We start from the raw sequence: 26,641 nt of genomic DNA on the forward strand, positions 1-26,641 counted from the left end.
TGTGACTGAGGTGATAAGTTTATCAAGGGGCAAATATAGCCAGGTCAGGACGGCAACAACTTCAAAAACGTGAAATCTAAGTCGCAACGGACTGGACTGTAATAGCGCGCTCTAAGGTGACATATCAGACCATTAATGATGAACAGACTCCGCTTGCGAAAAACAACGAAGAACCCAGGAAGAAACGTGCTCCACCCGCCCTTGGGCGTGGGATATATAAATGCTGTTTCCCGCCCACTTGTTTTCCCTTCTTCCACGATCGCTGATCAAATAACATCATGAATACTCACGGACCCGCTTCGCCAGAGACTTCAATCTACATAGTAGGCGGCTCGGTGTTTGGTCTGTCTGCGGCTTTGCACCTCTCACATGCTGGATACAAGAACATTACCGTGTTCGACCGAGCGGCGAGTTTGCCGTCACCATATGCGGCAAGCAACGACCTGAACAAGATCATCCGAGCCGAGTACGGCGTTGGCCACGCAGAGGACGACTTCTACACCGAGCTTGCACTGCGAGCCGTAGAGGCCTGGAAAGCGCCAGACGACGTCGGCGGGTGGCGCAGCTGTTACAATGAAGTCGGGTACTTCAGAGTGGCGAGTTCCGCGAGGAAACTAGGAGCCGTGCAGAGGGACATGGACTATTTCACGAAGCAGCGAACGCCTACCAACAGTGATAACCTCTGGTTCCCCGACAATTCATTTCAAGCTATTCAGTCTCCCAGAGACATCCACGCCGCTGCACCGCAACTGAAGAATGTCGACTTTGGTAAGCAATGGCGAGGGTACTTGAACAAACACGGCGGCTACGCACTTGCATCGCAAGCGATCCAGCTCGCACACAGACGCTGCGTGTATCTGGGTGTGAAGTTCGTGCTGGGCGAAGACGGTCACATCACGTCGCTTGTCACAGATTCCATGCGGTCACAATCGGTTACCGGTGTACGAGCAGCTAGTGGTGCAGTACATTCCCATCCGCCTGGCCAGCCGAGTCTTACTATCTTGTGCATGGGAGCACATTTGCCTCGCGTTCTCTCAGCAGCGGCGTCCCAAGTAACGGCGAAAGCGTGGTCGGTGGCTCATCTTGAGTTGACAGAGTCAGAAGCCAAAGCCCTCGCGGGCGTCCCAGTCATGAACTTTTCCGAACTGGGGTTTTGGATGGAACCCCTGTTCGTCAAGGAGCGCGAAGATGGCACAGAGTCGGTCGAACATGTTCAAAACGATACACCAGGTTTACAGAATCGGTCACGGAAAGAAAAATCAGATGGCAAATATCTCCTCAAATTCGCTTGTCATGGTGGAGGGTGGACGAATTTCCAAAATGTCGAAGCGACTCCGAATGGCACACGGAGAGTGCCTTGTTCGGTACCACCGACAAATGCAACGTCGTTGGTCCCTCCGGCCGTCGACGATGCACAGCTTCGTAGGTTGGTCAAGGCGTCGCTGCCAGCTTCGCTTCATGAAAGACCTTTTGTGCGCACGTCGATGTGTTGGTGCGCGGACACGACGAGCTCGGATTTCGTCGTCGATTTCATCCCTGGCTACAGGAATCTGATCCTGGCGGGAGCGGATAGCGGACACATGTTCAAGTTTCTTCCGACTGCGGGTGAGTGGGTCAGTGAGTTGTTGCGAACTGGGTATCAGAAAAACTCGAGGTGGAAGTGGAAGACGAGCGAAGCGGAGGGGGAGAATGGGAGAGGGACTGTCGCCTGGAGAGGGGGAAATGTTAGAGATCTGAGAGAGCTTCAGAGTCATGGGAAGTCTCGCGTTTCGAAGTTGTAAATGCACGCACACTGAGCTTCAACGGGTATTTAATGCGTGGATATAGAACTAATGATCCCGGGTCTCTTTATAATGGCACTGAGCATTGAAGGAATTTGGTCCTGTTCACATCGTATTCGTATTCGTATGGGAGTGAAAGAGTGTCACGTGATCGACGCTCGACGTTGAGGGTCGGTTGCCAAATCAAGTCTAGCCGCTTGTCAACTCCCATCGCCCAAGTCCAGACGATGGGTTTTTGGCACTTCGCCTTACGGACACCGCTCTCTAATCCATTTCTAAGGTGTTAATTATCCCAAACGCCCTCGGTCAGCCGTTTCTCAGTCGCTTAATGTTGTGGACTCATTCAGAGGAGCCGATTCAGCTATCGTTTTCGGGTTGACGATACGTACACACCCCATGCGCAAGACGAGAAATCAGTACGGATGCAAAAGTAGAAAGGGCTGTTTTACTTGTAAGAGTAAGTGAAGAGAGCCTCGAGAAGCAAGATCATGTCCGAGATTGAGACTTTATATTCCATAAAGCATGCACTGATACGATTGTTTGTCCCACAGAAGCTCATGTCAAATGCAGCGAAGAACAACCAATCTGCAACCGATGCCAACGATTGAATCTCGAGTGCGGCTATGGATTTAAACTCCTCTGGGAAGAAGACTCCCAACAGAGGAAGATAGCCCACGGCCGTGCTGGTAAGGCAGTTGTCGTGGCCTCCACTCGTCAGTTGACTGATCATGATCCACCCAGGCCTCTGGTCACGGCACAACCACAAGACATCGGCATTGCGACAACAACAACAACCGCGTATCGACGAAGGGGTATTTGTCGAAATACCTACCAGTACTCGGAATATCGGTACGGTTTTCTTTCTCAACTTCACCGCCGAGCACTTTCGAGATGGAAGTCTCCCGCAAGCATTGGAAGACGACGTCCCTGAACCCGAGAGTTATGATTCCATCGGCGCATCCGTAGACGAAGTTCTCGATGATGGCGAAATCCTTCGTCTAACTGGCGTTGCTCCCCCTTTGTCTCTGATGCCGGCACACTCGTCTTACCAAGGCGTAAACACGAACTTATTGTCGTACTACATCCACGTCCTCTCCCCGCAGTGCTCCTTGAGCGAAACGGATAATCCGTATCTCAACGTGCTGTTACCCGTAGCGTACGAGTTTGAACCCCTTCGAGACGCGTTGTTAGCTGCGGCGGCGAACCATCTACGTCTCCACGACGATTTGCGGTTCGAAAGACACGCGTTGGAATTAAAGACGGCAGCGATCAAGGGACTACGAAACCACCTACGAACAAACGACATGGATTGGCAGAGTCTTGCTACCACTCTCATGTTTTGCTTTTATGATGTTCGTTGCCCGTTTGCTTCCCCCCTTTCTCTCGTCTAGGTTTCACACATAACTAACATGACATGCCGCATCTAGATCTCAGATGGCTGCGCGCCATCATGGATTACTCATCTGAAAATGGGCTTGCAAATGCTGACTTATCTAACGACCCGGACATCGGTCGATGATAGTCTCAAAGCATTCTGTGAGATCTACTTTGTTGCACACGAAGTCATGGGTGGAACTGCGTGGACCGGATGGTCGAATTCCGATGGCGATAGTTTTGCGCTCGCGCGATCAGAAGAGGTAAGCTAGCTGGCCTTGTACATCCTGCCATCTTTCTCGTATACTTTTCCTTCACATTGGTGTGTGTTCTGACCACAATGTCGTCATGGATAGATCGATCCCTTAATGGGCTGTTCCCGTGAGTTGATCTCCATCGTAGGCCAAATCTCTTCGTTGGCACGTCGCGTCCAAACATCCACCGACCCATCCTCGATCATTGAATCGACCGAGTTTCTGACCATGCGCAACGATCTCGTTTCTCGTCTCCGCCGTCTCCGGCAATGTGTTCCATCTTCGTGCGTCGACCAGCCTCTCCTGATGCAGATTGCAGAGGTGAAGCGACTCGCGGCGATGCTGTACCTGGAGGAACGAGTGCCTCGACCCACGGACACATCGTCCGTGGACAACTGTATCCCTCCCCCAAGATCTCTTGGTCGCAAAAGGCTGATAGACTGCATCATGTCGTCCCTGCGACTTCTGCCCGAGACGTGCGCGGCGTCGTTATGGCCTTTGTTTGTCCTAGGAAACTCTCGACTAGAGTCAGAGGAACAACGGCATTTCGTACTTACGAGGCTGGGGCAGTTGGAGGATTCGCGCAAATTGGGCAGTATATATCACGCGCGTCGCCTGGTGGAGAGGTATATTGCTGCCAGCAGTCTGCCGTCTAATCCGCTGGTGTTGGGCAATTTGCCTAGGGGTTTGGCCTTGACGGAGAACGAAAGATGGATCAGTCTGGCCTAATGATGAGACAACGCGGTTTGCTTACCAGGACTGCTGATCGTATAATGAATGGCATTTAATACGTACGAGTGAGATTTTGGATTTGTCCATCGCATACTCACCCTCATACCTCAGGTACCTAGATCAAATTACATAAGCAGACACGTGACTTTCCGAAAGAGTTAGTCCCGAGCTCATGCCGCATCGTATGTTTTTCTTGTACTTGAGACTTGAGGTCACGCCAGCTGCTCCGACAGTTCACCCACCACACCCCATGGCGCGTTTACGAGTATTGCGAGCTGTAAGTCCGTATCCAGGCAGCTGGGCTCGTCACTGATGGTACATACAGACCACCAAAGCCGCTTTACTTGTGGCCGGAGGAGCTGCGGTCGCTCAAGCACCGTTGCGATTCCCAACAGCTCATGCAGAGGCTCCTTTAAAAGATGAAGTAGTACTCACCTCATCTACTCGTGCGCGTCCGGCACTGACTGTCTCGAAGATTCCAGACAAGAAGCCCATATACTCCTCCTACGAACCTTCTCCCACAGCTCCCACACTTCCCGCAGATACTCCAGCACCGAAGCCACACCCGACCTCTCCTACTCCCACAGACCGACTTGCCGAGCAGGTCAAGACCGCACGACTCTTTCTCTACAGACAATCACTCTCGGCCGAGAATGGCGTCAACGACCTTCTGACCTGGGCCTTCAAGAAAGAGACCAGCATTGCCAACACGATCGCTTCTTTAGCACCTGCGCCGGAGACGGGAGAGCAGCTTCTACCTGGAGCAATTTACGTTTTGGTTTCGACCATGGCCGGATCAATAGTCACTCGCAACCGGGGCATCTTTTTGCGAGCCACTTTCCCCTTGGCGGTCGGCATCACCGCTGGCTGGATGCTGATACCAGTAACCATGCGGAACACGTCAGATCTGATCTGGGAGTATGAGAAGAAAGTGCCCGCCATCAGCGAGACGCATTTGCAAATAAAGGATGCCGTGCAAGAAACGTGGAAGCAGGCCAGAACCTATGCACAGGGAGCAACCCGTTGGGCTGACGATACCGCCGCTGAGACCCGGAAGAAGGTCGAAGACTTGGTGTCGAAAGGCAAATGAAGAAAGACGGCTTTGGAATGGGTCGCGTCATCTCTGGCCAGGTCCGTGTGTGAGCTTCCCGACTGCTGACTTGTCCTATGTACAGAAATGAGAAATCATATTCGAGTTCAGTTTATGAAGCCAAGGTGTGTGTGACATTTTGTTAAATTGCATTCACGCCCACGTTATGGGGCTCGATGATGTTGGTCGTTGCAACGCTGATGTCGGCTCTCGCACATTCTCCAACACGCGTCCCGTACAAACCATCAGACGGCAACTCGAATCGGTGCGATGGGTGTGGCATATTGAGCATCCGAGGGTAGCACGTGACTCTCTTTTCCGCAATACCCGCTCCCTGCGTGTCGAGATTGACGATCGAGTGTCCCACAAGGCTTTGAAATTGTGCCCTGCCTATACGCCGCCATGTCGATTACTGCCCGTTTAATGGAAGATCGTGATATCCCTGGATTTCCAACTTCGTACAATGGCAATCTACATGGCGAAATGACTCACTCCAGAATCCATGCACGAGAATGACATTTGCTCTATAAAGCGGGCTTGTGTCAAGGTCACCAGCCCGTGGCCCTCCATGCACAAGTTCCTGAGTTAAGTATTATACCTGGCGAGAGCCACCGTACTCGTACTTTGTTGATTTCCATGCAAGACGGATCGGAAAATCGTTGCACCCATGGCTCAAGCATTACTGCCACTGTCGCGGATCGAGACCAAGGTTCTCAGCAACGGCATCCACGCGCTCGTCGCCGGCGGGGCCAGCACGAGTAGTGCCGCTGACAGCCCAGGTGCGCCTATTGTCTGCATGGCCGGGTGGCCGCAGACGAAAGAAGCCTACGCCGAGATGGTCCCTCTCCTCGCACGGCGTCACCGCGTCTTGGTTCTCGACCTTCCGGGCCTCGGGGCCTCGGCGGCGCCCGGCGACCAGCAGCAGCAGCAGCAGCAGCAAGGGGGTGGATACAGCACCGGGGCCATCAGCTCGATCCTGCGGTCGGCGGTCGGTGCGGAACTGGGCGGCGGCTGCGCGTACCACCTCGTCGGCCACGACGTGGGAGCGTGGGTCGCGGCCGCGTGGCTGCGCCGGTTCCCTTCGTCCCTCCTGAGCGTGACGCTCATGGACTCGATCGTGCCCGGCACCTTCCCGGCCCTCGCGTTCCCGCCGCCCGACGACGTTAACAGGCGCCTGTTCCAGTTCTCGTTCAACCGGCTCCCGCCGCCCTTGCCGGAGACCCTGGTCCAGGGCAAAGAGCGCGAACTGCTGGACTGGCTCTTTGACGCGAAGGCGGCGCATCCGGAGCGCATCACCCGCGCCAGCCGCGACCTCTACGCCGCCGCGTACGCCCGTCCCGGCGCCATGGCGAACGGGTTCTCGTACTATCGTGCCTTTGACGAGAGCGTCAGACAGCACGAACTGGCCTCGGAAGCCAACGACGGCGTCAGTGGCGGCGGCGATGGCAGCAGCAGTAGTAGTAGTGATGATGGTGTCGCTGTTTCTGTGCATGTGCCTATCCTTGCAATCGGTGGTGAACAGGCGACCGGCAAGACCATGGAAAGGGTGCTTGCCCTCTCCGCAGAAAAAAAGAGGTCGAAACTGGTCATCATCCCGGATTGCGGACATTACGTTATGGAGGAACAGCCTGAAGCCACTGCTGCGGAAATACTAATGTTCGTTGATGCCATAGACGACGAAAAGAAGTGAGAGGAACCAAGGCAATTTAGTTGTATTATGGGCAAGTGGTGACTGATGGTCGATCGGGGATGCATGGTGGAGGGTTATTGATTTCGATATTGACGAAACACATTGCAAAACCCAACTGCACTCTACATATCATATAGATGTACTGTATGCCACTGGTCAAGTCACTGGTAGAATGACTCTGAGTGTCCTGCGTTGTTCTTCAAGCTTCGGCGGGTTTGCCCTGGGTCCTTTCAAGCTGTACAGCACCAGCCTTATCCTGCATTACGGCATCTTCAACGGCAAGATCAGTCTCGGTGACTAGCACGACCTTGTCACCAAAAGCAGCTGCGACTTCTTCCAATGTCCTTTGCTTTGTCTCACTTTGGAAAGAAATGTTAGCATTGATTTTCAAATAACAACCACCAAACACAATCCACCCGACACGGGCGGCGAGATTGACCACTTACGGGAAGTAAAAGTACGCCACGGCGAGGAAGAAAGCAGAGCATCCCACAAAGACATAGTAGTAATTCTCCCGGATGTTGGCGAATGCCGATGGACCAGCTTCGGTGACTAAGACACGGATCCGGGGTCAGCAAGATGAAATTTCCTCGAACGCGTGTTGGAAGCTTGCTTGACACAAACCCTTATAAAGCGGAAATGCAAGAGATAATATACTCACTTCCAACATTGACGATGAAGTGTGACGCTGCAGCCAAGCCCATAACCTTAGATCGTAAAGCCACAGGTAAGACTTCAGCCCCATATAGCCAGGTTGTGCTATTCAACATGCCGTCTATGTGTGTCAGCGTCAACGTCCACAAATAGGGGGGAGAGAGAGGAAGCGTACAGTAGGTCACCACGAACAAATAGATGCCGAGTACAGCAAAGCCCTTGCCGACTTTGTTGTCGGTATGTTGGAATTCACGTTGCATCACGGCAGCGTAGATCTCGATGATGATGACTCCTGATAGACCAGCAAGAATCATCTTTCGTCGACCCCATTGATCGGTCAGGAATCTCGTGGTGAGCACATTGGAGGTGAATGCAAGTGTGCCATAAATAGCAGCCAAAGCTAGAATCATGTGGCTGTTGATCCCCAATGATTTGAACAGTATTGTTTGGTAGTATTGGATCTGTAGTAGCCAGGATGAGCAAAAAGGTGGCGACGGAAACAAGATTTATAACCATGCAAGGTCTACTTACCACGTTGACGCCAGTAAGACTGGTCATGGTCTGCACCGCGATCGAGACAAGAGCTCTGTGACGGAACAATTTGAACACTTCCTTGATGGACTTGATCTCCCGCTGCATCTCAAACTCGATTTGTGCTCGCATCAATACAAATTCCTCGTGCACTTCGTGGTTGTTAAGGTCTCGTCGGATACGCATAAAATGGCGGCGAGCTTCGTCAATCTTGCCCTTCCTGATAAGCTGTCGAGGAGAATTCGGCATAAACGTAGCGAGACCAGCAAACAGGATGATGCCCCAGGGGATCTGGATTCCCAGAGGCAACCGCCATTGTGTTGGCCCGTAAGAGGCATAACTGCATGCGAAGCCGACCCAGTTCGACATCATCGTCCCGAGCGAGATACCGCATCCAGAGATGCCTCCAATAAGACCACGGTGCTTTGGAGAAGAGATTTCGCTCAGGTAGATGGGGACCGTGGCGACCATCTGTGACACTGTCAGAAGGGTTCTACAACATGCAACATAAACCAGCGAGGGGTGGTTGAAAGAACCAACTCACACCACCAACAGCTATTCCGGCCAAAACGCGTCCAGCCAGAAACATTCCCATATTCTGAGCCGCTGTTTGGATGACGGTTCCGACGGTGACAATGATACACATGAGTTGCATGAAGCGAATTCGTCCCAACTGGTCACCAATGAAGGTCTGGGTCAGGGCTCCAACTGCCTCCCCAGCAATGTAAACCGCGACGACCTGCAAGGATTCAGTGAGGTATTCGCGAATATGACATGGGACTTTTACCGCTCCAGTCAAGCCTTTCGACGGGTGGCCCCTGATTGCTCTCAGTACGCGTCTCGCCCGGTGGACTCGGACTGATAAATACTTACATATAATCTATCCATGACTGGTGCGCGATTGCTGTTGCGGTTAGTACATATAAGGCAGTAAACCAAGCGTAAGGAAACCTACTTGTCGTTGCGATGCCAGTATCGAAACCCTTGTGCTTTGTTAGAAGCAGTCATTCATTGACACTGTCCTTCGAGAAAACATACGAAAAGGAAGGTGCCGACGGCCGCAAAGCAGGACACGCCCAAGGTATACCACATTGAGCCAGCCATAGTGAACCTGGTAAGCTCTCGTCAAGTCGAATGAATTCGATCCAAGGTATGTAGACAGGAAGAATTACCACTTGACAGACTTTGAAATGATAAAGAAGGGAGAAACGGCAAGAGAAGCACGGTAGTTTATGGGGAAGATCAACCACGCGAAGGGCACAGCAGGTTGTCGGCTTCATGGCCGAGGCACGCGGCTGTCGTCTGCTCATCACTGCGTAACCGCGTGGGGGTGTTGAAGTTCACGTCGGGTCATTGAGCGCCGATCCATGGGTAGCGGTGGCCTGCGTCGCACGGTGCTGAGCCGGTAACAGAAGTAGAAACGCGTGAAGAGCCATAATATTGGAGATCATTTGCCGAAAGGCAGCGACAGGCGTTGACCATGTTGCGCCGTTGACGCACGATCAGCGGAATTGGCGAGTAGACACCTTATACTAGCTGCTCCTGGCAGCGTTTGAAGTTAGCTGTGGTCTCAGTGGTACGAGTCCGGGGCTAAGTGCTGGATTGGGTGGAGGAGGCGGTGGTGTTTTCCGGGGATTGTGGGGGGTTGGGAGGAGACTCTGTTCTCCTCCCGGGGCATCGTAGACCGGAGCACATTGGTTGCCAAGACTCCAGGACTCGGGCTTCCTCGGTTTCAACTCCGACCGTGTGGAAAACACCATCATGTCAACAACCACCACACGCGCCAACGACTGGCCTCTACAACCTCAAACTGTCCAGGATCCTTCAGCTAGCAGAGGCCGAGTCGGGGAAGCACACCGTGTTCTAGAGATATGACTTTTAACTACCTAGGTACTGGAAGCATTCAGACTCCAAACGATAGTAAGTTATTAAAGCAACCCTCACAATTGAAATACTTGGTAGGCTATACGGGTCCTGCTAGCAGAAGACTTGCCGGCGTGAATACACACGCACAACACGTCACCCTGAGACTGCTTACCCCCGATGGGTGAGTCAAGATCACGCATCCTACTCCAATGTGCTCCTCCTTCGATATGACGAGAGGGTCGTTGGTGTTTGGCAAGCATGGTATTTTTACATTTGTGCTCAAGGCGACCGCCGTCTTCATTTGCGGCGGCTCCTCTCTGTGAGTTACCATTTCCCCAGACAACCTCACTCGGCCCTCTTGAAACGCTCATCTTACTCACTCATCTACTCCCACTTTTATTCTCCTTTGCGATCATATCCTCGCAGCCCCTCTCATATTTTTGTTATTTCTATCAATCTAAAGATTAAGAAGAGGTTTTCAACATTATCCTCACCCGTTGCGCCTGCTTCATTCCGTCGTCGCAGAATGATGGATGAGGAGATCCAACTTGAACACGAGGAGGCGAGATAGCTCTTGAACAACGCCAAGTTGACCTTGACAAAAGACGGTTGGAGCTGAAACGACGTCGGAGAACCAGGCTCCATCGGACGCACATTGACTTGACCATCGACAGTGATGAAGATCCTGCGGCACGAAAAGTTCGTGTCAAGCATGAGATCAAGAATGAGGAGCCTCCCAAAGTGGCTATGCTAACTCAACAAATAAATCCTGGCACTCAGCATATCACCGAGCAAGAAATAACCGGCAACACTGCTGTAGTTACGACTGATGGTAAGCATAGCAGATTCCCTCGCCCACATGGCACATACCTAAGGTGAAAACAGCTCCAGCAACAACCATTATTGGACCCAGCACCACATCCGCGGCGCCGCTCCCCTTCAGACCTACCACTCCCACTGTCAGGGAGTCATACCATTTTGTCAATGTCACCTCATCTCCACAGCCCAGAAAAATAGTCTTCTCAACTCCAGTGACCTCTCACTCACCAGACATTTCTCACGGAAATGCCACATCTCCCGAGACTACAGGGTCATTAGACTCTTCGCGACCGGCACGTACTCACCCAAGTCACAAATGTACACTTGAGACATCAAGCGACGCTACCAAATACAAGCACAACTCTCCGCAATCGACGAGTACCAAGGCCACCAACCCAACATCGTCACCTAAGGCGACCTTGAAGACACGCCGAACTCGTCGAACTAAGTCGCCTCGCGAAATGGTGCATAATTATTGGCTCTCGTTAAGATATTACTTCAAAAACGAAACAGGCCTCACTCTTCCACAAGGCGCTGCCTTCGAGAAGCTTACTCGTACTTACTCGCTAAAATATGGAAGAGATTCCGATGCTGAAACGCCAGAGGAACTACATAAAAGGTTTGACTACAGAGTCGAACGGGACGGCGGAAAATATGATGAATTGCCGCCAACTCTGCGTCAGGATCTCGCGTGGGTCTCATCGTTCTGCCACGTCTGGTGGCCGGCCTACAAGAGCATCCCGAGGCAAGAGGAACTCGAGAGACTGATCGAGAAGGTGATTCACGATATAAAAAAGGGGAGTTACAATGAGGAAGACTATCATGAGATTGCTAGCACGGGAAGAATACCTTGACTTGACCGTGTTCAAAGAACCGGTTCTGGGATGATGCACTCAAGGAATCAGTAATTTGATATGTGGGATTCGTAACGAGCTGGAACGACCACGGTGACTATCATCGTCGTCGGAGAAGGAACACCGCAAAGTGCAATTTGATTTCGGGCGGTCAGACACGATTTCACAAGAAGGGAAAGAGGAAGCCGAGGGGGTCAGGCTCAGGGCTATTGACCTAGCTGTTTTGCACCATATGCATATTCGCATCAGCCACAAACCCGACTTATCCACCTCACGCAAAAGATAGATTGATCCTAGTTCTCTTGGTTTCTTCTCTCTCGCTACCTAGACTCATGGTGCGTCATGTAGGGTTATCATGTTGAATCCACTCAGAACAGTACCCATGAAATATAGGGTATCTTCAGGTCAATGCTCTTCAGCACCGCCATCATCGATACTCTCTCTCTCTCTCTGCCCCCCTCCTCCTCCCTTTCTTTGCCTTCTTGTCCATTCCAGCTTTTTGTTGAAAAGGCACTGGTGACAAAAATGTAGATGTATACCCGAGGCAAAGTAACACACCTTGAGCATAGGTCAGGTAGGTAGATAGGATAGATACACTCCCTCACTCCCATTGAAAAATTTTCCTGCAAAAGTCACTAACCCGATGTCATCTCGTCTCGTTTTGTTTCGCCATTGCTTGATTTTGGTGTACTCTGCGCATTCATATATTTTGGGAGCTTTTCACCATCCTAAAAAGGGGGAACCGTCCCCATCTCACATTTCTCATCTCCCATACCCCATTTGTTCACTACCCATATCTCACACCTCACACTCCTCACAACCCACCGCAACACTTCCAGCTTCACGTGGTCGTGGACGCTTTCGTATTCTCTCACGGCTCACCCCAAATCTCGTCAGCGACCTTCCTGACCAAAGCCAACTTGGCAGTCTGATCGTCGTCTGACAGAGGATACCCGGTCTCATGGGTGCTGAAGCCGCACTGTGGACTGATCCCGATCCTCTTGAGGGCCTCTTCGCGGGTCTGCCCGGACCCCTGGGCGACGAATTCTGCGGCCTTGTAGATCTTCTGCTTCGTGGCTTCCTTGTCCTCCAGCTCGCGCAGTTTCGTGCTGATGCACCCGACGATGACGTTCTTGTTCGTGGGCAGGAACGCGAGCGGCTCGAACCCGCCGGCCCGCTCAGTGTCGTATTCCAGGTAGAAGGTGTTGACGTCGAGGTTCTCAAACAGCTTCTTGGCGATGATGTCGTACGCGCCCTCGGCGAAGTGGCGCCCGCCGATGAAGTTGCCCCGGCACAGGTGCACGCCCGTGTGCAGGTCCGCGGGCAGCCCCGAGATCGAGTCGTTGTACAGCTTGATGTAGGCGTCCAGGAGCTCGTCCACCGTGCCGATGTTGTCCTTGTCTTCTTCCCAGCCCTTGCGGAAGGCGTTGGAGCAGAAGTCTTTGCAAGAAGAAGAACAAAAAAAGAAACGGTCGTTAGCAACGAGGGAGACCTTACTATATACGGCAAATCCTAGGACTGCGTCTGGGTCTGCAGGGGGTGGGGGGCAGGTAACTTACAGGCCAGACCCGGGTCGTCAAATTGGACGTTTCTCAATCCCGCATCATACAAAAGTTGCAGTTCGGCCTTGTACGCCTTTGCAACGTCGGCAAAGTACTCGGCGTCGTTGGAGTAGGCTTCAGGGGTATAGGCCTTGCCCTGCTTGTATCGCATGTGGAACCACTAATGGACAGAAAAGAAAGTGACATGGTCAATGGTCAGTCTTGTCATTTTTTGTTCGCTCGTCTCTGTCTCACTCTCTCTCTCTCCCCCTCCACGCTCAAGTTCAAACAATACTTTAACCCTTGCTTCTAGTTCAGGGAACAGGCATCGGCACTCACAGCAGGTGTAATCACAGTCAACTTGATGTTCCCCCAGTCCTCCCTGGGTACAAAAGCCTGAACTTGCTTCAATTCGGCCAAGTTGCTCTTGGTTCCGTTGGCAGGATACCGAATCTTGGACCCGGCAATTACGCTGTCTCCGGGCATGACTTTGCGGTCCTTTTCAATCAAACTCACAACGTCAGGGTGGTACAGTCGGAACAAGTCGGCGTGGGCATCCTGTAATCTCGTCGTGCCCTCCAGCTCGTCCCAAAACAAACCCCAGAATCGGGTGCGGTTGTACTCGCCGCTGGTGACGGCCTTGAATCCGAGATCCAATTGCGTCTTGACGATCTTGCCGATGGACTCCTTCTCGATAGCAGGCAAGCCAGCTGCCTCTGCTGAGATGCCCTCGTCGCGGGTCTTGGCACGGACATCCAGCAGCTCTTGGGGTCGGAGGAGCGAGCCCATATGTTCGGCCCGGAAGGGAGGGGCATAGTGAAGCTGGGGAGAAGAGGCCATGTCGATGTGATACTGTAGCGGTCTGAGATCTCTGAGAACTGGGCTTATGGGAAAGACAAAAGCCTCAGGTGCACGAGGTCTAGACGAGGGGTCATGATTGATCAGGATTTCGGGTCGGGAAAAGCTCTGGATCAAATTTGACACTAACAAATCTCGAACACTAAAACTCCAGTTTTTGATGGAGCCGATCAAGAATGTGGTGCCGTGGACAATAACACGTTCCCCGCAACTTAATCGGCTTTTTACAATTCACGACTCCTGCAATTTCGAGAGAATCGACGCGAGACTCATAGAGGGCACGGACAAAACCCCGGAAGATATGCTCCGTAAAACAAAGGCGTTTCAGGGTCGCACCCTAGTCAACCGTCATACACATACAAGATATGAATTGACTCACTCGAGTCTAGTTACAGATTTGGTTCAACTTGCTGGCGATTCTCTACGGACGATTCCCTGCAAGGCTGCATGGCTGCATGGCTGCATGTCTGCATGGCTGCATGTCTGCGGGAGACCGAAAAGCGAACCTTCAATCAATCTTGTTGGGCCGTCCTTCTCAACTTGAAAGTCCAAATGCGGAGATGAACTGTTAACATGGGGAATCACCAGGGAGCCATTAGATACGATGCTTCTCGCTTTCTGTCATGGTTGTCAGTAGGGCACTTAATAGTGGCGGGTGCAGGGGACTCACCTAGCCGGGAATAAAGCATGTACAAGGCCATTTGGTTGCACTCCTGTGTGCCAGTAATAGTGACCAAGCGCTCATTGCTGTTGTCCTGCGGTTCGTTAATCTTGATCACGCTTCCACTAAGGTGTCGGATCTCGTTGATCTTGGCGCCACCCTTGCCGATGATAGCTCCGACCATGTCGTTGGGGATGAAAATCTGTTGTGTAATGGGCTGTCCAGGCATTGCATGAGCTGGTTGTGCGGGTTGGCCATGTGGAGCTGGCTGAGGCGGCATGTGTCCATATGGCGCGGGCTGTTGAGGCATACCTCCATAACTAGGTGTTCGAGGTGTGGCTGCATATGGTGTTGCCTGCGCAGAAAACGGTTGCTGGGGAGGAACATGCATCTGAGGAGCACCATAAGGTTGTGGGGGCACACGCTGAGGGGGATGAGTGTTGTGGCGTTTATACATGTCTGGATGGCCGTACTGACCGCCAGCAGGTTGTGGCACGTATGGAACCACTTGCATTCCCCCGGGCACGACACCGGCGGGGCCACCACTTCTGGTAGCATATGCAGAGGCGGCAGGGCCACCAAAGCGTTCAGTCAGCTGCTCAACGAGAGTCACGGCGACATAGTATGTCGCGATATGCACAGCATCTGCCACGCCCAACACCACCAGAGAACGTTCAGTAGAAAGTGGCAAGCATGAATCAGACGCATTCAGACGAGCACCCGATGCTTCTTGAATTTCACGAATCCGCACCCCCGACTTTCCAATGATCGACCCGATAAGTATATGAGGGATCAAAAGCCGTAGAGGGTAAGTCTTCGACTGTGCAGTGGAAGGAGCCTCAAGAGGTTCGTTGTTGAGAGTACGAATGATGAGTCCAAAGGCCTGCACGAGGTTAGATACCGGCAGATAAATACAAGATCAAAAGGGTACATACCTTGGCAACTGCGTCTTGAGCTCCACTGACTGTCAAGATGCGTTCCACGGCACCACGAGAGTAGTCGCTTACTGTGCATTTAGCACCAGAAAGCTTTCGAATTTGTGTTACGTTTTCACCCCCTTTACCAATGCAAGTAGCGGCTTCGGCACTGGAAATGACCGAACGAATATGGATCCACTGAGACTCGTCTTGCGTTGCTGTTGTTGATGCTTGGGATGGAAGATCAATCTGGGATGTTGGCGGTGGGAGGGGCAAAGTATCTGCGGGCGGCAAGGTTGCAGCTCCATTCGTCTCCGAAGAAGCGGGCGCCTCTGCATGCGTGTCGGCGTCTCCGTTGGTCGCCGGTGTGGGGAGTCCTTGATGTTCCTTGGGGGTTGGTTCTTCGACAAGAGCATCATCTGTAGGCTCGATTCCTGCTGGGGTAGCATCTTCTCGGACAACTTTGTCAAGGGCTGGTCGCTTTGCTTCTGGGAGGTCAGTTGGGGCGGATGGGGAGGAAGGGTCTTCCAAAGGTCGCTTTGCTGAGGACATTGCGGTTGTGGGTGATGCAGACATGTTGTGACTTTAGAATATCACCCAAGAGGACCGAGATTGGTTCAGAATCCTTATTATTTTTTCTTCCTGATAGTATGATTTTATGTACACCGAGGATGTCGAAAGAAAACTTGCGTGCGGGTGCAGAGGGTGAAGGGTGCCAAAGCTGAGCGACAGAGACTTGAGAAGGGTTGTGTTCAGGAGCTTCGTGCTAGGATTGATTGAGGATGAGAAAGACGCTATGCTCTCAAGATTCCGCAGATGCAGGAAGGGAGGTAGGTAAGATGGTGGGCGAAGGTGTGAGGTTTTCTCGTAGGAGAATGAGTGCGGTGGTGGGCAGAGGTCAAGTTGGTCAAAACAACGCCTTCAAGGTGATCCCGATCTCCGTTTTCCTTCCCAGCAGTTGGAGAGTGCTTCTGTACTTAACTCGAGTGGCCTTCGTTTGATTCCGATTCAAAACGAGGAACAAGACAAGCGGGTGGTGAAGAAAATGGAGAAGGCGTGGAAAGCAGCCAGCATGAACTCGAGAAAGGTACAGCGAGGGTGATGAAAGGGATGAAGGGTGGTGAGGCAGGGTTGAAGTGGTGTAGATATGATTAGGAGGGACAGTGGGCGAAAAGAGGAGAGAAAATGGCAAGCTAGAGACGTGGGAAGTTGCAGTTGATGATCATGTCCTTCGCGACGATCAAAGGGTCGAAGGGAATTGGGTGAAGTTTCTAGTCGCTAGTAACAAAGCTGGGGAAGCCGCTGCCCTTGAGATTTGTCAAATCCAGGCAAATTTACGCCAAGCGAAATTGCAGTCACGTGACACCGCGCGTCACGCCGTGTCGAACCTCGCATTCGTATTCGCATTCGTATTACTAGCACTTCTTGAATACGGAGTTTGTACACACCGTTCATCGTATGAATACCGGACACACTAGTCTCAGCCACCGATCCAAGTCTACGCTCGAGCTGGTGCACTACTTCAAATCGTTTCGGTTTCGCTTTGCTTGTTCATACTCCGCGTCAATGTCGTCTGTCCAGACCCATTTCATTCTATTAATGACCCGCTTATGAATCTCCGGCACACATTGGTCGAAAGGCAGGTCCTTCATAATGTCTGCTTGTGCCTGGTACACTTCGACTGCATCTCGCGATGTGCGCTGGACCTTTTGGGCCCGAGGAAGCCGTACCTCCTGATATAAGGACGCCCAGGGCTGAAGAGAGTTCTCTTGGACGGACGACGAAGCTTGGAGGTACTCTTGAAGCGCACGGCCGAGGATATACCCATCCTCAATTGCTTGACCTGCACCTGCGCCTTCAGCACAAGTCAGTATAGCATACGCAGGAGCGGAAATTTCACTCGCCTTGATGTGGAGTCATAGCATGAGCAGCATCGCCTAGCAGGATGACCTTGCCACCAAGATACACCCATTGATCCAGCGGTTTCCGGTCATTTATTAGCCATTTGGACGGTTGATCAGGCATCAGCTGAATCAGTCTCTGGACCTTTCCCTCGAACTCTTTGAACGCCTCCAGAACTTCTGCCTTTTTCCCAATCGCCGTCCAACTTTCCTTCAAGTCGCCCAAATTCTCTTCCTTCTCCGCTACAAATGCAACAATATTCAGTGTCTTGTTCTGTGAGATGGGAAAGCACAGGAAGTGCCTATTTTTCCCCAGCCATGTTACCGAATATGTCTCGAAACCCCACCAGTGCTCAATTTCAGAGATCGGCACAAGTCCACGATATGCGATCCTTCCACTGTACTCAGGGTTGTCGCTTGTGAACTGACCTCGCACGGCTGAGTGTATGCCGTCACACCCAATGACCAAATTCGCCTTGGCAGTCGTTCCATTCTCAAATTCGATATGGACATGATCACCTTCCTCCTGCAGCACAGTCAGCCTGAATGGCTAAGCGCAAATTTATTCCTCGGCATACCGTAAGCCTTCGACACCGCTTGTTAGTATGGAGAGTGGCCGCATTCCTCTCTTTGACAGTATCCACCAACAAGTCAAGAAACTCTGCCCGATGCACTGGCAGCTGCTTGATCTGATCAGTATCAACAGATGGTACCGTGACGACATCACTTCCGTCGTCAAATTTTCGAAAGGTGATCCAAATGCCGCTGCGTTTCCCAGCTATTTTTGTCACCCTCTCACCAAGGCCTATTTTGTGAAGCAACTTCGCGGCGTTCACTCCAATACCAACTCCAGCACCAATTTCTTTGTACTGTGGTGCCTGCTCATAGATGTCAATCTCAAGTGCGTTGCCGCAATGGTAGTTAAGGGACAATGCAGTGCAGAGCCCTCCAATACCTCCACCTATCACCGCAACTTGGATAGGGGGACGGTAGGCGCATGCCGGCATTGTCGAGTCGCCTAGCTTCGGCTACACCCCCGCCTTGTATCAGACAAGATATGCCAAGTGGTTGGACACGAGCTTGTACGAGTAGAAAGATAGCACTATGACGCTCAGTGTGGTAAGTCATGAACACCAAAACAATCTTCGCGAGATGATTTCTCTTTCTGCAAAGTACCATCTGGCTCTTTTGAACTAGCATGACTCCCCACACAGTCTACTTCCAGTCTGTCCTTTCCGAAATCACAAATGCCGAAGTTTCGGTTACAATGTGGAAGCACAATAGACGACAGTCGAGGGGCATACTCCGTCCCCGCAGCATACCCCAAGAGCGTAGGGGTTATGGATGAGGCTCACCAGGCTTAACACAACTACCGATGTATAGGATCTACAAGATCATTACTTGTATAGGCAGCTGTGAAGGTCCTAGGTCTCCAGAGGTCGTCTCCTGCCTTTGGAGCACTTCGCACCTCCAATCTCCACGGTGGCCAAGCAGAGACCAATGCTGCTCCCTAAAGATGCCGCTTCCAGCTCATTGCCATCTTTGTTCCCTTGTGTATACTGGGGACTGCACAGAAAATGAAATTGTACCAGGGAAAGGCTGAAGTAGCTCAGATGGATAAGTACCAGGGTGTGCCACCTCACACCAGTGACAAGGTCGAAGAGTCTCGACAAGTCGAGGTAGAAGATGCGCCAGCACTCGCCCCTCGATTGGACAAGCACGGTCTACCTCTTGTACCTCAGCCAACACAGCGCAAAGACGACCCTCTGGTAGGTCAAATACCGACCGCACAACGTGCTGAAGCAATCTCGACCCGATCAGTACGCTGACGATATGCAGAACTGGTCACCACTGCTCAAATTATTCGTCCTGCTACAAGTCAGTTGGCTTTCTTTCCTAGGGCCCATGGCTGGAGCTATCGTCAATCCTGCGTTCGTCCCATTGAGCAAGCAATTCGACATCACTGTGGTCGAAGCCTCCTACGAGCTCACTGTATACATTGTCTTTGCAGGAATAGGGCCATTGCTCACGGTGCCGCTGTCCAATGTGTACGGTAGACGGCCGGTTTATATTTGCGGAAATCTCCTTGCTGCTGTGACCAACATCGCAGCCGGGTATTGCAACACGTGGTCGGGCATTATTGCGACACGCGTGTTCAATGGCATCGGTGCTGGCTCCCCTACAGCCATCGGTGCAGCAACGATCTGCGACATGTACTTTCTTCATGAACGCGGATTTTACATGGGCATTTTCACATTCTTTCTCACCAATGGACCCCACGCAGCTTCGTTGTTTGGCGGCTTTATCGCTCAGAACCTTGGCTGGAGGTGGGCTTTCCTCATTCCTGTGAGTTTTCTAGAATATATCTCCACTTCATCTAATCATGTGAAGGGCTATATTCAACTGGGCACAATGGTGTTTACCCTGTTTTGCCTGCCAGAAACCCTGTTCTTCCGCCGGACCGTCGCCGGTCATCGAGAGCGCTCTTTTAGAGATCTACTTCTGTTCAGACTATCCGGATCCCAAGAGCGCAGACTTCGGCCTATTGACTTTCTAAGGCCCTTTTATATGTTGAAATACCTTTCAATCGTCATCCCCGGCCTTTATTACATGACAGCATTTGGCTTCGGTTCAGTAATGTTTGCCGCGACAGGATCGAGCCTCTTCCGAAAGTTCTATCATTTCGATGTCGCGCAGACTGGAATGATGCTCAGTATACCGCTGCTCATCGGGTGCCTCCTTGGTGAAATGAGCGCAGGGTGGCTCACGGATTGGATGGTGTATCGATACGCAAGATCGCATGGAGGCAGACGAGAACCAGAGCCACGCATCAATGCCGTCGTTCTCGCTGTTCTGTGTCCAATCGGAATTATCATCGACGGTGTCTGTCTGTCTCACTATAGAACGGTATCCTGGGTAGGAGCCGCATTTGGCATGGGAATTGCGAACTTTGGCCTGCAGATTGCAACAACCGTCACCTATTCATACTGTACCGATGTATGTATCAGCGCTTCTACGTCCTGTATCTTGTGAACTGATGGTTTTCACAGTGTTACAAACCGCAAAGCTCCGAGATATCAAGCATTCTCAACGTGTTTCGAAATGTCTTTTCGATGACGATTTCCTTTTATGCGTAAGAAATCCACTGCAGCTTTCAGCCAGAACGTCAGAAGCTGACCCTTTTGTTTACCAGGATCCCTTTTGGTGAAAAGGTTGGGTATCAATATGCATGGCTGACGTTCGCCCTGCTGAATATCGTCTTTCTAATCCCTATGATTCTGCTTCGATTCTATGGCATCAGATGGAGGAATAGTTCTTGGCAGAAGCCTCCGGCTTTCCATAACGACATCTAGATGAGGATGAAAGAATGATAGTCATGACATTTCAGTCAGAGGGTGATGGACGTCGTACGGGTTGTTTGATGGTTTTCACTAGGTACCTATGTGCCTACATACCTTAGGTAGGCGGTGGACACACCGAATACAAGTGTGGCTGAGTACTCCGCCGTAGTAGATACTCCGGAGCACTCTTGGCGTCGAGACGCGCCTGGAGCCAGGCTAGTGAAGCGCGACTCTGTACTGGAAGTTTAAAGCGCAGGTAGAATTCGTGGATGTTGTCAACGCATTGATCTGCCTGGCATACAATTTCCCCCTCCCATTTCCGAATCTACATGATCAGGCTTCAAGATTGCTGACCGCAAGCGCTCTCCTTCCTTCTGGAGGCCTACGGTACTCCCACGGCACTCATTTAACTTTTCACCACCCTCCCGGCAACCACCAACTCCGCATGTCTCGTCCCCAAGTTCACCTCTTTGCGCAAAACGATCGCTCTCCGCGGAGCTCCCTAAGTTGAGAATGGCGTTCAGCTTTGCAAATGCGGCGTCCTCTCCGTCGACCTTTGGCACAAATAGTGGTGGCGGTGTCTCAGTGCACGATGGCCCAGACCTAAAAGAGATCCAGACGAATGAGTTGGGATTTGCGGCTCTGAACGGAGAAGCCAAAGTACGCCTTCTACCGACAGCATGGCCATCAGACGCCCTACCTACGCCGTCATCATCTTTGCTCAGCATTGCTTCTAGCAAGAAGCTTCTAGCAGCTGCTGGCCCTGATGCTTTATATCTCTACAACACTGATAAAGTACGAGATGCTTTTCAGTCCCCTCCAGATGAAAAAGACGGGACAATACGATCTATCCAACCGGATTTCACGATTCCTCAATCTCGCGTCTCCCACATCGCTTTCTCGTCTGATGATAGTGTATTGGTAGCGTCCAGCGAGCCAGAGGGGTCTGTCGTAGCGTTCCAAGTCGACAGCATAACCAAGGGTGCGCTCAATCCTGCTGTGCAAGTCTCGACCAATGGCCAGAGTCTCCGCGCATTGGTGCCGAATCCTGTTACAGAGCATGCCGAGTTGTTTGCTCTCATTCTGAAAAACGGTGATCTCCTGCTCCTGGACCTCAAGGCTGGTTCTCTGGTATCGGGAAGCAATGGCCCAGTCCTAAACACCGGCTGCAGCTGTTTGTCGTGGAGCAATCGAGGCAAGCAGCTGGTCACTGGAAGGGCAGATGGCACGGCCTTGCAGATGAAGCCAGACGGGACCGTCGTGGCTCAAATACCGAAGTCTGCGTCCATCCCAGCAGATGTCCACATCTCCGGCATTTCGTGGCTTGAAAACGACACATTTTTCATCACCTATACGCCTAATGACACAAGCGACGGTATCCAGCCATCTGAGTATTACATTGTTAACCGGGAATCTAAGACCTCAAAATACACCTTCCAGAAGCTACCAGAGGTGCTTCCACCGTTTGGGTTACCTCGCTTGCCGACATCACACTTGATTGCAAGGCTACGAAAGTTCCCTCCGCACCTTGAGGACCTCCTGATAGTTGCAAGCAGCACATCTACCGATGTTGGTCTACTTTCCAGGTCTGACAAACCTCTGTCACAAGAAGATCCTGTTACCTCTGCCTTCACATTTACAACCATCGAAGATGACACCCGACGGGCGCAACTTCCGTTATCAGCTGGCATGGAAGATACTTCTCCGGTTGGCATGGCTGTGGATCTATCGAGCTCTGAGAAAGTCCCAAACCCAATTCCAGCTGATGCAGAAATTCTTGAGACCGCTGGACCTGTCCCTAGTCTCGTCGTTCTGAACAACGAAGGCTTACTGATGTCATGGTGGATTATCTACAACGACTCAGTCCGCCAGCAGACCACATTCTCAGGCTTCGCTAACGTGCAAGCTATCAGAGGGACATCTGGTGAAACAGTATCGGAAGCTTCGTCCACGGCTTCGCGGGCTACGGGCACTTTCGGCCACCTTGGCAATCCCAGTCCGCTCACAAAGACAGAAACCAGCAGCCTTGGGGCCACATCTCTTCAGAATGGGTTTGGCGCTGCATCACCGAAACCGTTCGGTACCTCTTCACCAATCGCTGCCAACAAGCCGTCGTGGGCCACCACCGGGTTCGGAGGCCCCACGACATCCGGCCCTTCTGGAAACTCAGCATTTGGCGCTGCTACTCCTCTCGGCTCTGGCGCCGTCCCGGCTTTCGGCTCAGCCAGCGCAATAGGGGCTCGACAACCAGCATTTGGCCAATCTTCTAGTATGAGTGCAGGTTCTGCTTTTGGCCAGCCATCGTCAATTGGGGCTCCTTCAGTTTCGAGTCCTTTCGCCAGTGCAGGTGGAGCGTCAAGTAGCTCTGGCTTCGCTTCCTTCTCCAAAGGCAGTGGTTTTGCATCCTTTGCCGGAGGCAACGCGAACAAGAGCACCCAAAGTCCATTTTCCTCGAAGACAGGCATAGGATCTTTTGCCGGTTCATCTCCCAGCCCATTTACGGCCACAAGTGGCAACCAAACGTTCGAATCGTCAACTAAGACTGCATTCAGTTCAAATCAGTCGACTTCTTCGCCGTTTGGATTAACAAAACCAGCAGAAGGGCTTGGCTCGTTCGGCAATGCTGGTGCTTTCAAGCTACAGTCATCATTCCAAGGAGATGGTACAGCCGCAGATGATTTTCCCAAGCCTAAGGAATCAAGCGGATTCGGCTTCGGTACGGCCTTGGATGATATGTTGGGTGAACCTACCAATGCTCTGTCACCGACGCATGACCAAGAGGCTGAGATGGATGAACAAAGTGCGGTTAGTGAAGCTGGGTCAGAGAAAGCACCGAGTCGCAGTGTAACCGCGCAGCCGGGACCTGCACTATCACAGACGCTGGTGACACCCCCTTCCACCCTGAGTCAGTCGAAAGCAACGCCTGCTCCGCCGCTTTCCAACCTATTCGGTCAACCTTCCAGAGACTCCACAACTCCGCAAGCCCCTACATCTACACCAGGGTGGTCATTCGGACTCAACTCCTCTACGACCCCGAAGGAAACACCGGCCGTTCACAAGACATTGTTTGGGACGACCACAACAACGAACGAGACACCTGCTGCTGTCCAAAAGAGTCAACCGATGAAGACTTTTGAGCAAAAGGAGGAAGCACCCCGGATCAAAGAAGAACCTCCAAGCGACGAGGAATCCGTCGATATGGAGAATATTCCAGAGGCCCCGCTTCCCCCAGATCCGGTGAGCAAACCTCGTTATGCTTCCGGAGATACCTCGGCCTCCTCAAACGTCTCCAAAGGCTCTCCTGATGAGGCACCATTGCCCCCTGATTTTCTGCCTGTACCAAAAGCTGGTCAAAGTGATGAGGATCAACCGGAGCTGCCAAGTGATGAGGGCGATGAGGACAGTGACGATGACTTCAGCTCTGACTTTGAAGGTAGTGGCGAAGAAGTTACGGGCGAGCTTAGTCCCGGAGAGGAGATGACAGAAGAGCAACACGAACAGTTGCAGACTTCTCCGGAAAGTTCGTTCAAGAGTGGCGGTGGCAGTTTAGAGACAAGCCCGACAGGCGGTTTGTTTACCAAGGTAACATCCAAAGCTTTGCCACAAACATCAAGTCGACCACTTTTTGGCGAGGTCGGCACTGGACCCATCTTTGCTCCTCCGAAGCCTCAAGAGAGTCCTCGGTCACCCAGCCCAGTAAGACATCTTCCCCCTAGCGAGAAGCTCAGGGCAGAGTCTTCGCGGTCTGTCAGTGCACCTGCGCATCCTAGGTCTATCGTTGACCAACGTAAGGCCGCATATCAGCAGTCCACTCTTGCTGCCCAGGCGGCCAAGACAAGAGAGGAGGAAGCAGCAAAAGAGCAAGCACGCCGCGAAGCCATCGCTCGTCAGAAAGCGCAGGCAGAGGCAGAACAGCTCCAGCAACTCGAGGACGATGAAGATGAGAGGTTGAGAGAGGAACTTGAGCGACCAATCTCACCTAGCTCGAACCTCGACGATTTCATCACTTATCAGCCCAAACCGTCGGAAGAGACGTCCAAGACTGGCATTCCTGCACAGATCGAACGACTCTACTCTGATATCAATTCAATGGTTTTCACTTTGGGCATAAATCATCGATCACTCTCCGCCTTTCTGAAATATCAACAACCCGAAGCAACAAACAAATCTTGGCCTGCTGTGTTGCAATCTGAAACTCCCATGGATGCTCTCAATGATGAGTGGTTTTTGACCGACATCTCACGACTTCACGAAGGACAGACCGTCCTCGCACAACTGCTTTCTGAAAGCCAGGTCGACGATTTCAATGGCAAAGTTCAACAGTGCCAGAACCTTATCGGGAGGGATCTGTTCGAGTTGCGGACAAAACTAACCTCGATCAGGAAGACTATTCACGCTCTTTCGTCCTCCGAACATGGAATCACTGCGCCTCTGTCCGCTGAACAAGCCACTCTCCAACATGATCTTCGCAAAGCATTCACCGCTGTGCAGACCAAACTAGTACAGGTTGAAGATTGCATCTCTGTATTGAGAGCGAAGATTGCTCAAGCAACGCCCACGGAGACAGTCAGCAGGCGAAATAGTATGTTGGGGAGAGCATCTTCACAGAAGAAGCCCACCGTGGAAGCTGTGGCGAAGACAGTTGGCAAGATGATGTCAATGGCTGAACAAAAGAGTGCGGATATCGATGTGCTCGAATCCCAATTGAAGAAATTGGATCTTGGACTAGCGTCCTCGACGATCAGCACCGGAGAGGCAGTCAAGAATCCTGCTACCCCAGTGCATGGTCGACGATCAGTGAATGGTGCTTCCACTCCGGGCAGTACCGGCACTGTCTATCACACTCCCGGATCGGCATTCAGCGGCAGTACTCGGTCAACTAGAAACTTCCGAGCAAGCCAGAATGGCGGCCTATCATTAATCTCAAACGAAGACAAGGAGCGTTGGAGGGCACAAGCACAGCGTAGGAAGGAGGCTGCAGGGTTACTGAAAACAGTCCTAAAAGAAAAGAGAAGACGATCTGGTACTAAGCAATGATACTGATCTAAAGGATCTATCCCAGGGATTTGGGGGCGATCTTGGAGCCTGGCAAACAGTGAAAATGACGGGTCAACGTTTGGAGAGATACAAGCTTGCCTGTACAGTTGTGAGATATTGGAGATGAAGTTGAAGGTGGTGTATTCTAGATCTACCTACTCTAACGAACGACGTCAATCCAAGTGATTGATTCTCATCGTCTCCTTCTGCCTTGCTTGACTGTAGGTCTGAGAGTCCTCATGGAGGTGTGTGGACAATAAAGATTTGGTTGCCCAGTATGCGCTGCACCTGTGATTGCCTTCTTTACCTATGTACTATAATAGAATTGAATCCTCGACACCAGGTAGACAGTTCCATATAGCTGTATATAGTGACTTGGAGCTGAGTTTCCAGCGGGCCGATCTTCTACTCGCCTGCACGGTAGAGTTTCACTTTCTTTATTCGGACCTTCAATCCAACACCTTTTGACGTTTGTCCATTCTTTTCGGGTTGGATCTTGGTGAACACCGCACGTCAGTCTTAACGCCTGGAGTCGGTGGTCATGCTCAACTCCTGTTCTACAGCGGAGGCTACCGAGCTCGAGGATACGGCGTGGCCCGGGAGACGTTGGATATGTTGGGCACGGGGCGATGCAAAAGGGTTTTATGGAAGTGTGAACATAATGTCGCAGACGTGAAATTTGGTACCCGCAAATCAGGGACGGAAGCGCCGAAGGGTTTGATCGAAAATACCGATTCTCG

The 26,641-nt window shown here is 51.9% G+C and overlaps 11 protein-coding genes across 11 annotated transcripts; 7 read left to right on the top strand and 4 right to left on the bottom strand.

Moving 5' to 3' along the window:
• Nucleotides 1–278: 278 nt before the first annotated feature.
• PV08_06158 (uncharacterized protein) lies at nucleotides 279–1,781 on the top strand (the record flags this gene model as incomplete). The annotated part of the gene is made up of 1 exon (XM_016380496.1): nucleotides 279–1,781. One exon carries the CDS (start codon nucleotides 279–281, stop codon nucleotides 1,779–1,781), a length of 1,503 nt encoding a protein of 500 aa, XP_016236323.1.
• A 728-nt stretch (nucleotides 1,782–2,509) lies between these two features.
• Nucleotides 2,510–4,138, top strand: PV08_06159 (uncharacterized protein; the record flags this gene model as incomplete). The annotated part of the gene is made up of 3 exons (XM_016380497.1): nucleotides 2,510–3,133; nucleotides 3,209–3,418; nucleotides 3,512–4,138. The coding sequence occupies 3 exons, from the start codon at nucleotides 2,510–2,512 to the stop codon at nucleotides 4,136–4,138; spliced, it is 1,461 nt and encodes a 486-aa protein (XP_016236324.1).
• Nucleotides 4,139–4,391: 253 nt separating this feature from the next.
• PV08_06160 (uncharacterized protein) lies at nucleotides 4,392–5,231 on the top strand (the record flags this gene model as incomplete). Its single annotated transcript, XM_016380498.1, has 2 exons — nucleotides 4,392–4,418; nucleotides 4,467–5,231. 2 exons carry the CDS (start codon nucleotides 4,392–4,394, stop codon nucleotides 5,229–5,231), a joined length of 792 nt encoding a protein of 263 aa, XP_016236325.1.
• Nucleotides 5,232–5,898: 667 nt separating this feature from the next.
• PV08_06161 (uncharacterized protein) lies at nucleotides 5,899–6,921 on the top strand (the record flags this gene model as incomplete). The annotated part of the gene is made up of 1 exon (XM_016380499.1): nucleotides 5,899–6,921. The coding sequence occupies one exon, from the start codon at nucleotides 5,899–5,901 to the stop codon at nucleotides 6,919–6,921; it is 1,023 nt and encodes a 340-aa protein (XP_016236326.1).
• Nucleotides 6,922–7,120: 199 nt separating this feature from the next.
• PV08_06162 (uncharacterized protein) lies at nucleotides 7,121–9,210 on the bottom strand (the record flags this gene model as incomplete). Its single annotated transcript, XM_016380500.1, has 10 exons — nucleotides 7,121–7,280; nucleotides 7,368–7,473; nucleotides 7,583–7,696; nucleotides 7,751–8,036; nucleotides 8,107–8,577; nucleotides 8,651–8,845; nucleotides 8,894–8,924; nucleotides 8,980–9,010; nucleotides 9,062–9,089; nucleotides 9,145–9,210. 10 exons carry the CDS (start codon nucleotides 9,208–9,210, stop codon nucleotides 7,121–7,123), a joined length of 1,488 nt encoding a protein of 495 aa, XP_016236327.1.
• Nucleotides 9,211–10,199: 989 nt separating this feature from the next.
• Nucleotides 10,200–11,645, top strand: PV08_06163 (uncharacterized protein; the record flags this gene model as incomplete). The annotated part of the gene is made up of 3 exons (XM_016380501.1): nucleotides 10,200–10,291; nucleotides 10,578–10,804; nucleotides 10,858–11,645. 3 exons carry the CDS (start codon nucleotides 10,200–10,202, stop codon nucleotides 11,643–11,645), a joined length of 1,107 nt encoding a protein of 368 aa, XP_016236328.1.
• An 871-nt stretch (nucleotides 11,646–12,516) lies between these two features.
• On the bottom strand, nucleotides 12,517–14,026 carry PV08_06164 (uncharacterized protein; the record flags this gene model as incomplete). The annotated part of the gene is made up of 3 exons (XM_016380502.1): nucleotides 12,517–13,085; nucleotides 13,205–13,367; nucleotides 13,526–14,026. 3 exons carry the CDS (start codon nucleotides 14,024–14,026, stop codon nucleotides 12,517–12,519), a joined length of 1,233 nt encoding a protein of 410 aa, XP_016236329.1.
• Nucleotides 14,027–14,639: 613 nt separating this feature from the next.
• PV08_06165 (uncharacterized protein) lies at nucleotides 14,640–16,198 on the bottom strand (the record flags this gene model as incomplete). The annotated part of the gene is made up of 3 exons (XM_016380503.1): nucleotides 14,640–14,662; nucleotides 14,715–15,588; nucleotides 15,641–16,198. 3 exons carry the CDS (start codon nucleotides 16,196–16,198, stop codon nucleotides 14,640–14,642), a joined length of 1,455 nt encoding a protein of 484 aa, XP_016236330.1.
• Nucleotides 16,199–17,139: 941 nt separating this feature from the next.
• PV08_06166 (uncharacterized protein) lies at nucleotides 17,140–18,530 on the bottom strand (the record flags this gene model as incomplete). The annotated part of the gene is made up of 3 exons (XM_016380504.1): nucleotides 17,140–17,477; nucleotides 17,581–18,049; nucleotides 18,102–18,530. The coding sequence occupies 3 exons, from the start codon at nucleotides 18,528–18,530 to the stop codon at nucleotides 17,140–17,142; spliced, it is 1,236 nt and encodes a 411-aa protein (XP_016236331.1).
• A 570-nt stretch (nucleotides 18,531–19,100) lies between these two features.
• On the top strand, nucleotides 19,101–20,876 carry PV08_06167 (uncharacterized protein; the record flags this gene model as incomplete). Its single annotated transcript, XM_016380505.1, has 5 exons — nucleotides 19,101–19,292; nucleotides 19,363–19,869; nucleotides 19,915–20,520; nucleotides 20,574–20,656; nucleotides 20,717–20,876. The coding sequence occupies 5 exons, from the start codon at nucleotides 19,101–19,103 to the stop codon at nucleotides 20,874–20,876; spliced, it is 1,548 nt and encodes a 515-aa protein (XP_016236332.1).
• A 501-nt stretch (nucleotides 20,877–21,377) lies between these two features.
• On the top strand, nucleotides 21,378–25,901 carry PV08_06168 (uncharacterized protein; the record flags this gene model as incomplete). Its single annotated transcript, XM_016380506.1, has 1 exon — nucleotides 21,378–25,901. One exon carries the CDS (start codon nucleotides 21,378–21,380, stop codon nucleotides 25,899–25,901), a length of 4,524 nt encoding a protein of 1,507 aa, XP_016236333.1.
• Nucleotides 25,902–26,641: the final 740 nt, after the last annotated feature.

This window comes from Exophiala spinifera, assembly GCF_000836115.1.
Source record: "Exophiala spinifera strain CBS 89968 unplaced genomic scaffold supercont1.4, whole genome shotgun sequence".
Classification (NCBI taxonomy): Eukaryota; Fungi; Ascomycota; class Eurotiomycetes; order Chaetothyriales; family Herpotrichiellaceae; genus Exophiala; species Exophiala spinifera.